We start from the raw sequence: 10,000 nt of genomic DNA, 5'->3' as shown, positions 1-10,000 counted from the left end.
AGGGTAGCTAGTCTCTTACCTGTGAAGCTGATGTTGAGGAGGTAGTCCCGGTAGAGCTTGCGTCCATCCAGAGCCTTCATAGAGTCACAGAGCCTGGTGGTGTTGGTGCACAGAGTCCTCTGCATCTTATGGAGGGCGAGGGCCATGGCGTACACCGCGTTCACCACAAACATGATCTTGGACTCAGGCTCAAAGTTCGTCTCGTCCACCCACAAATCCTTCTCACAGGGGGGCAGAGGGACAGACGGAGACCCCGTCTCCCCGAAACCGCCTCCCCCTCCTCCCCCTCCCCCCCCCCAGCCGAGTGAGCACTGGAACTTCTGTTCCCAGAAGTCTCTGTACCAGGGGTTGCGGCGGTTGTTGACGGGGTCCAGACTCAGGAAGTAGCGGTTGAACTCCGGCACGGGATTGGCCGCCAGCTCGAGGGTGATGGCTCCCTCGGCGGTGACCTCGTTGCCCTTGACAATGCTCTCCTGAGCTCCCCAGCCGTCGCTGGCCACCCAGATGAAGGAGGTGTTGAGTCTGGCGGCGGCGGAGAGCAGCTCGCGCGCGTCGTCGCTGCGGAGGAAGAGGACGGCCACGCGGGCATTGGGTTTCTGCAGCAGCTGACGGATCACGGCTTCGTAGGACGTTTTGGCGTTAGTGCGCCCCACCTAGACGGGAGAAGAGAGCAATGTGAGTCATTCTAGTCTAACCTCCCATTGGAAAGAATGGGCACAGGCTTAAAGTGGAACGCTAAATCCTATAACCTCATAGTCTAACCTTGCTCTAACATACTATTTTAAGACCTTGCTAAAGACCCACAGTCTAGGCAGGCTTTTCATGTACAGGGTTGTATGTTGTGTATGTTCTGTGACTGTCCTTCTATATTATAATATAGTCAAATGCTTTGAGTCCATGAGAAAGCAAATGTAAAGTATTATTATTATGATTATTATTAATATTATGATTATTATTATGATTATTATTATGATTATTATGATTATTATTATATGTGTGTGTTATGAAGGCCCACAATTTAGAGCCAGTTTAGTTTCCCCAAATCAGCCCTATTTTTGCCCTGTTATTTCCTTTATTATTTTCTATACTATTCCTGTACGTTTATGAAGGTGTATGTATTGTTATTGTAATGTTTATGTATATGTTTAATGACGTGGTATATCCGGGGTGTGTCCGTGACCCGGATGCTAGGTTCGGTGGTGTATATATAGGGACGGAAGTGCTCTGTGCGTCAGTGTGTGAAGAGAATCAGTGTGATGAGAATCCGAGTGATGAGAGCAACGAGAGTGAGAATAAGCAGAGAGAACACGAAGTCGATCTAAGATGGCGGAGTCAGTAACACGCACACCGTGCTGAAGCTGAAGACCCGTTTCGTGATTATTGAGTTCACAACTGTGATCGCCCGTTTTAGTGATTATCGAGTTTACAACTGTGATAGCCCGTTTAGCTGTGTTCCCGTTAGCCAGCCTTGCCAGCAGCCGGCTGCGAACGTTGGACCAAGCGAGACCCAAGCGAGTGGATTGCGACCGACGTGGACCACCGGACCTGAGCCCTTCACCTCGTCGTGGACCACGAAGAAGCCCCTTTCCCTTCGCGTTGCTACGTCACCCCCCCCCCTTTTGTCTGCTGCCTTCCTCGAAGCACATGCGAGCTCCAACCAGGCCTCAACGCGCTCCTTGCAGTCCGGGACTTTAAGCCTTTTCCAGGCTAGGTACTGTGAGTGAGTGATTGAGTGTGTGTGTGGCCGGCGGGGAGGGAGTATATATATGGGGATGTATATATCCTTTGTGTAAATAAATGTGTTTGTTCATATGGGATACTGTTGCTGTGTGTTTAGTTGTTTGCTAGCTAACGCTAATGCTAATGCTAATGCTAATGCTAATGCTAATCCTACTGCTAATGCTAACGATAGTACTGCTAGTCTAACGGTTTGCTGGCGCCCCCTGCCTGTATCCTCCTACACTGCCTATTTAGCTCAGAGTTAGTTAGATAACCAGCCCTTCCTAAATTCTACAGTCCTTTTAGCTACTCCCTGGTTACAATTGGTCCTTCGAGCCGGATAGGTTGTGTAGTGATAGCATGGCTGAGCGCAGCCAACCAGACAAGACCGTTACCCCCCCTTCTCCGCCCCCTGAGCCAGAGCCACGACCACAGAGAGTCCCGCGGTTGCCTCCGAGGTTACAGGAGTATGAGCTTGAGCTCGAAAGCTCACTGAATGGTAGCGAGGAGCGCACTCCACGGGATACAGTGGTCGGAGAGGCCGAGGTGTCCGCCGGCGCGCGGGTGGCTAGCACCGAGACAGCCATCAAAGAGCACCAGCCTGAGGATGAGATGGCAGAACAGCAGGGTTTTGCCGTAGAAACGGAAGAGCAGGAAGGAGAGGCCCGGTCCGACAGCGCCCGCGGGCGGAAGAGGGAGGGCCTCAGCCTTAACGATCTGCCTCCCAGTACGGCGCGCTCGAGACCTAGCTCCTGCCGTTCAGTGGCTTCCTCCCGGTCCAGGGTTTCCGTGGGCAGTTCTGCCTCTGGGGCGGATAGCCTGCACTCCAGAGGGAGTAGTGCCGCGCTGTCAGAATGTATGCGCCAACAGGCCGAGATGGCGTTAGAGCGGGAACGCCTCCAGTTCGAGCGTGAACGCCTCCAGATGGAGGGGGCGGAACGCGCGGCGGAGAGGCAGCGCCAGGAGGCGCTAGAACGTGAACGCCTCCAGATGGAGCGCGACCGCCTCCAGATGGAGGGGGCGGAACGCGCGGCGGAGAGGCAGCGCCAGGAGGCGCTAGAACGTGAACGCCTCCAGATGGAGCGCGACCGCCTCCAGATGGAGGGGGCGGAACGCGCGGCGGAGAGGCAGCGCCAGGAGGCGCTAGAACGTGAACGCCTCCAGATGAACGAAGCGGAACGTGCGGCGGAGAGACAGCGCCAGGAGGCGTTAGAGAGGGAACGCAGCCAGTTCGAGCGCGAGCGCCTCCAGATGGAGGGGGCGGAACGCGCGGCGGAGAGGCAGATGGCGAGAGAGCAACTGCACGCGGAGAAGATGGAGGAAATGATGCAGACCATGCGCGACGTGTGCATCAGCAGAGCTCCGTCGGCCCGTAGCTCCAGAGCATCATCCGCACGGCCCTCTCGAGTGCCATCTCCTGAACCCCCCGCCGATGGCTCCATGACCCCCGCCATGACTGTCCAACTACAGGCCCAGCTGACCACCTGGAAAGAAGAGGACCAGGGACCCGACCGCTACGCGGCCCAGAGGGAGCCAGCGTCGCTGCCCGGGAGGGGAGCCATTCCCCAAGAGCATAGCACACCCCTAGGTCCTCCAGTGAACCAAGAGGCATGCAGGCCGGACACCCAGACCGTCACTCCAGCCCCGATCATCCACTACAGGATGTTTCCCCAGGTGGAGGGACCCAAGTTCCCCTTCTTCAAGGACGAGGACAGGAGCCAGTATGTGGAACTACGCATCTGCCTAGACACGCTCTTGGACGACTCCTGCTCAGAGTCCTACAAATATGCGATTCTCCTTCAGCATGTGAGGAACCCCAGAGCCCACAACATGGTTCTGGCCCATGCCTCCGCACCGACACCTTACACCAGAGCGCTCGCCGACTTGGATGCCCGCTACGGTCGTCCCTGGAACCACGCCCTTGCTGAACTGCAAGCCCTCGAACAGCAGGCCCCCATCAAGGATGAACGGGCGCTAGATGACTTCGCGCTCCGCGTGCACACCTTGGTTGGAATGCTGAAGACGCAGGGCCCAGCTGGCGCCAGCGAGATCAACAGCACCTCCAACGTAGAGCGGCTGCTCCGCAAGATCCCCCGCTTCCGGCAGGAGAGGTTCCGGCGACAGCAGCGCGTTCGTAACCCCGGGAAGTTGGGTCTGAGCATGGCGGCCTTCGCGGAGTTCCTACTGGAGGAAGTGCATGACACCAACGTAGACGCCATGGGTTACGCTGAGCCGAAGAAGGAGAGGGAGAAGGGAGACCGCTGGGACGGGCCGAGCTCGAACAGAGGACGCCCAGTAGGAGTGCTGCACACGGAGGAGGAGCCTCGGAGAGAGAGGAAAGCCCGACCTGAGGGAAAGGATTCCTCTCAACCCCCTCAAAGGGGACGGAGAGGTCCACCGCCATGCCCGTACTGCACCAGCGAGCACTGGTTCAATGAGTGCAGTGACTTCAACAACCTGAGTACCGAGGCCAAGCAGAGGTGGCTCGAGGAGAACAAGAGGTGCTGGAACTGTGGGCGCGACCATCTGGCTAAGAACTGCACCTTGAGGAGAAAGTGCAACCGCTGTGAGGAGGTCCACCTCAACATCCTACACGAGGTCTCCCTCGCCAGGTCCACGGAGGGCACCAGAAGCCCTAGGTCCGGTAGCGCACCGGAAGATGAAACACCTGTCTACTATCTAGACTCGCCACAGAGCAGCGGCTCCAAGGTCCTACTGAAGGTGGTGAAGGTCCGACTTCACCACAACAACGCTGTGTACGACACGTACGCCGTTCTCGACGACGGGTCGGAACGGACCATCCTTCTCCAGGGGGCAGTGCGCCAGTTGGGGCTCCAAGGGACTGAGGAGAAGCTGACTCTGCGCACGATACGTCGCGACCTTAAAGAGGTCACCGGGGCGAGAATCAACTTCTCTATCTCCCCGGCGGGGCGGCCGTCGGCCAGATATCGGCTTCAGAATGTCTTCACCGCAGACCAGCTAGCGCTCTCCCGCTACGACTACCCCCTGGAGAGATTACGCGCAAGATATTCCCACCTACGGCGAGTAGACCTACATCCGATAAAAGGAGCGGAGCCAACCCTTCTCATCGGCTCGGACAACGCTGCACTGATCGTGTCGCTCCGTCCTCCGCTGCGAGGACCACGAGGCTGCCCGATGGCTGTTAAGACTGCGCTTGGGTGGGCCCTCCAAGGCGCTACCGAGTGGAGAGATAGAGACGGGAGAGCTACGTCATCCATCCATGTCCGAACCGAAGAAGTGCAGACCATCAACTGCCTTCACACCAGGGTGGACTCCATGAATGCGGCGCTACGGGATAACGTCCAGAAACCCGAGGGAGAGGGGAACAGCTTTGATTCCCTGCAGAAGGAATTCCAGGAGGTCCTCGATGAGCTGGTCGGAGAGAAGAGCCTGGATAAGTTCAGGGTTGAATATGAGAAGCTGACTAGTGCCCTGTTGAAGTCCCACGTGAGTGAGAAGCGGCTGATGACAAAATGCAGAGAGCTGAATGCGGAGACAGTGACCAACTCAGTGAAGGTTGCCACTGCACTAAAGCTATCCCAGGAAGACCAGACTACTATCACGTCTCTGGAGAAGGAAGTGAAGCAGCTGCACACGGAGCTGGACGCCAAGCAATCGGACATCAAAGTGCTGAACCAGCCGGGCCAGCGAAGCAGAGAGGAGCAGCAGAGGCTGGAGCAGCAGCTGCGGGAGCAGAAGATCAACCATGAGAGAACCACAAAGGAGCTGGAGCAGCTGCAAGTCAGAAACACCAAACTCCAGCAGGAGAACGAGCACAACGCCTTGAGTATGGAGCAACAGTCCCTGGACAATCAGCAAAGGGCATCTGACCTCAGGATTAAAGAGGAGGAGGCGAATCAGATGCGTCAGGAGATTGCCAAGCAAACGAAGTTGAGAGAGGCCACCCAGAGGAAGTTCCGACCTATGGAGGATCAGAAGTTGGATGTGGAGCAGCAAAGGGACATGCTGAAAACCCAGATAGCTGGGCTGGAGAGAGAATTGGAGTCTTCCAGAAAGCAGATGGAGATTGACAAAAAAGTCAGGCAGAAGTGGACGAGGGAGAGAGACAACTTGTCCGAAGGTGCCGTGGTACTGGTGATCGACCAGTCCCTTCCACGCGCCGCCTGGCAGACAGGCAGAGTGACCAAGGTCCTGCCGGGTCCGGATGGAAGGGTGCGGACGGCCATCGTGGACGTTGGTGGTCGCACTTACACCCGACCTGTGGCACGCCTGATTGAGCTCCCTCAAATTACGAAGGACACTATCACCTCCTACCTCACGCTGCTAGAGCAGCCTAGCCAGTGTGCCTTCCCTAGTTAAATGAAACCGAGGGTTTCATGGGGCGGCTGTTATGAAGGCCCACAATTTAGAGCCAGTTTAGTTTCCCCAAATCAGCCCTATTTTTGCCCTGTTATTTCCTTTATTATTTTCTATACTATTCCTGTACGTTTATGAAGGTGTATGTATTGTTATTGTAATGTTTATGTATATGTTTAATGACGTGGTATATCCGGGGTGTGTCCGTGACCCGGATGCTAGGTTCGGTGGTGTATATATAGGGACGGAAGTGCTCTGTGCGTCAGTGTGTGAAGAGAATCAGTGTGATGAGAATCCGAGTGATGAGAGCAACGAGAGTGAGAATAAGCAGAGAGAACACGAAGTCGATCTAAGATGGCGGAGTCAGTAACACGCACACCGTGCTGAAGCTGAAGACCCGTTTCGTGATTATTGAGTTCACAACTGTGATCGCCCGTTTTAGTGATTATCGAGTTTACAACTGTGATAGCCCGTTTAGCTGTGTTCCCGTTAGCCAGCCTTGCCAGCAGCCGGCTGCGAACGTTGGACCAAGCGAGACCCAAGCGAGTGGATTGCGACCGACGTGGACCACCGGACCTGAGCCCTTCACCTCGTCGTGGACCACGAAGAAGCCCCTTTCCCTTCGCGTTGCTACGTCACCCCCCCCCCCTTTTGTCTGCTGCCTTCCTCGAAGCACATGCGAGCTCCAACCAGGCCTCAACGCGCTCCTTGCAGTCCGGGACTTTAAGCCTTTTCCAGGCTAGGTACTGTGAGTGAGTGATTGAGTGTGTGTGTGGCCGGCGGGGAGGGAGTATATATATGGGGATGTATATATCCTTTGTGTAAATAAATGTGTTTGTTCATATGGGATACTGTTGCTGTGTGTTTAGTTGTTTGCTAGCTAACGCTAATGCTAATGCTAATGCTAATGCTAATGCTAATCCTACTGCTAATGCTAACGATAGTACTGCTAGTCTAACGGTTTGCTGGCGCCCCCTGCCTGTATCCTCCTACACTGCCTATTTAGCTCAGAGTTAGTTAGATAACCAGCCCTTCCTAAATTCTACAGTCCTTTTAGCTACTCCCTGGTTACAGTGTGTGTGTATAGCACATAATATGATAACTGTCAAAAAGAGAGGAGCATTCTCCATAGCAGGGGTCGGCAATAGGCGGCCCGCGGGCCATTGCTGGCCCATCACCAATAATATTTGGCCCAGCAGAATATTTTGAGAATCCACTTTTTTTTTTTTTTTTTTTTAGAGTCTATAGCCTATTGGTAAAAGGAAGTGACGTCAAAGACTGTGGGTGAATCCCAATTCACCACTCCGGCTCCGTTTTCACCCCTATGGCTCCGTTTTGCGCGTTCACGTGTAGCCCAGTGGTGTAGTCTACGTGATACGCAGATACGCAGGACTACGCCGTATACCCACTAGGAAAGGCCAAGGATTTGCGTATACCCACTAGAAAATGCGCGAGGATACGTAACGGCGTTTTGTGACAGAACTTTCACTTTCATTCATACAATTCACCCCGTCTGTGTTACGAAGCACTTACTTCGAACTTTCTGACATGTTTGTTATCGCATAACCAGTCGTTCAGAATGCTAGTCTCAGTATTTCCCCTACAGAGACTTGGGGTGGGCGGGCCGCGAATTTGCGAAACCTAGGATGGTAGGGGGAGGCAGGGCAGTCTCGCCAGCCAATGAGGGGGCAATGAGGGAGTGCTTCGCCAACCAATCAGGTAGCGGTATTGCCCTGCCTTCCCTTACCATCCTAGGTTTCGCAAATTCCAGACCTCCACACACAGCTTCGTGCCGCTGGAGAATGGTTTTGGTTTTGTTGTGTGTGCGCGTGCGACGCGAGAGAGTTTTTGCAGGGTGAAAGCTCTGCAGAAGAAAGTAAGCAAGTTGAAACGTTAGCAAATATAAATTACTGTGTTCTGACAGAGAAAGTTGGTTCAAATTAGTCGTTATTATTGTGACTAGAAAGTGTCTGATTATAGTTTCATGGTGTGAATAATAGTGTCAAAGAACTAGCAAGCTAGCTAGCGTGCTCAGAGGTGATGAGATGAGCTAGTCTGCTGCACACATGCCAGCTAAAGAGCTAACTGGAGGCACTTCAATATTTTACTTAAAGTAGATATACAATCTTTCTTATTCTGCTAGAATTGGGCTTTATGGTAATACCATAATGGTATATTTACAGTACATGGACAGTGGATTGAAGCATTGGAACAAACCCTCACTCATTGGAAATGTCTGTTTTTTGTAGTTGGACATACGATTTTCGTACAGGTGAGAGAGTAAGTAAAGACAGTATCTGACTGCATTGCCCACAGCAACCCAATATTCAATTAGAATTATGTTATGATTTGATATGAATTCAATGTATACCTCTTATTAAATTATAAATACTCTGGTTGTTATGTTTGCCTTTTGGTTGACAGCAAAAGAGGGAGAGAGGAGGATAGAGAGGGAGAGAAGGAGAGAGAGCAGGATGGTGTCGGCACACCAGAGAGAGAGACAGCAAGAACCAGATGAGAAAGTGGACATGTAGTCAAGACCACATAAGTAAGTAGCCTAACGGCCCTTATGGGGCAGGAGCCTATCTCCTGTTTCTGTAGCGTGAGGCAGCTTGATGTACAAGTACAGTCCATGCCACCCCCCCCCCCCCACCCCCAAGGCAGCAAACACTGGTGTAGATGCATACTGTATGCATAAATGAGTGTGGTGGTGCTTATGGGGTGTCGCTACGGGACAGGTGTCGCTCTGACTGGGAGGGCAAAATCACAGTATACCCACTAGAAAAAACTAGACTACACCACTGGTGTAGCCGTAGTGGCGTCCCAATTCATTACTCATTTAGGGTTAGGGTTAGGGTTCGGGTTTTCCATGGCTCCATTTGGAGCAAATCTTGAGCCATGAGACTCCCTTCCGGCATGCATTGCGAAACATCTACAGAAATGTTCTTTTCGCTCTCGTAATACGGAAGCGAGCCTGAAATGTCATTGACTTTTTCTGGAATTACTTGTAATTAAAGACTTGAAAAATTATGATAACCATCGTATTATCTTAGTTTAATGTCATTTCAATGCATTATAGACCTTTTCTTTACAACAAGCATAACAAAAAAAGATCGCTATTATGCCGATATTGTGCCTATGCAAGGAGCGCCCCATGGAAGCGTCAAGCACAGCCTTACCTTCCCATAAGGAGCGCGATTCACATCGAGATGTACATTCCTGTTTAGAAATAAAAGATTACCTGTGGTGTTTGACAGCGGATGATGATAGACATATTTAATGTGAAGTTATCTATCTAACGTTAGGCTGATGTGTGCATGATAGACGCGCATGATTTATTTCCATGTTTTATTTACAGCTATGGCACGTATTAAACCAAAACAACCCGCAATCCTATCCGAGCAGTTGTTATTATGTAATATTGTTGATGGGTTATATAATTTAATGTTATTTCAATGCATTATAGAACCTTTCTTTATAACAAGCATAACACAAGAAATCGCTTTTATTTCGAGGTGCTGTGCCTATGCTTAACATAGAAAGTTCCACAGTCCAGCTCGCTCAGGACAGCGGCCAGGACACCGGAGCCAGCAGGACAGACCGGAGCACTCATATCTGCGCGTTTGTCACAGGCTGACAGTCACCTTGTTCCGCTGCCCCAGTCCCATGGACACAGTCCCAGTCACACAGCGCGATTTCCATTTCAGAGATGTACAATCATGTTTATTTAGAAATTAATTATTACCTGTGTTTTATTTTTATTTTTTTTATTTTTTTTCAGATTTTATCCCTTTTTCACCCAATTTGGTAGCCAATTGAACCCAACCTAGCATCCAATTATCCCCTGCCTATAGCGTAGGATCCGCCGCACGACCCCGTGGCCGGCAGGCCCAGAGGAGGCCGCCAGGCAGACTAGCTGACTGGCTCCTCGAGCCCAGCACCG

At 52.3% G+C, this 10,000-nt stretch overlaps 1 protein-coding gene across 1 annotated transcript in view; it reads right to left on the bottom strand.

The window, feature by feature from the left end:
* The window catches only part of grm3 (glutamate receptor, metabotropic 3), a gene marked incomplete at its 3' end in the record, with an annotated part of 37,897 nt that overhangs the window by 22,161 nt on the left and 5,736 nt on the right, over window positions 1-10,000 (bottom strand). The window contains 1 exon segment of the mRNA XM_080539305.1: window positions 20-653. Coding sequence (XP_080395431.1) covers window positions 20-653 — 634 coding nt within the window.

This window comes from Nansenia antarctica (assembly GCF_963989245.1).
Source record: "Nansenia antarctica genome assembly, chromosome: 9".
NCBI classification, from domain to species: domain Eukaryota; kingdom Metazoa; phylum Chordata; class Actinopteri; order Argentiniformes; family Microstomatidae; genus Nansenia; species Nansenia antarctica.
This window is presented reverse-complemented; position numbering and strand designations above follow the sequence as displayed.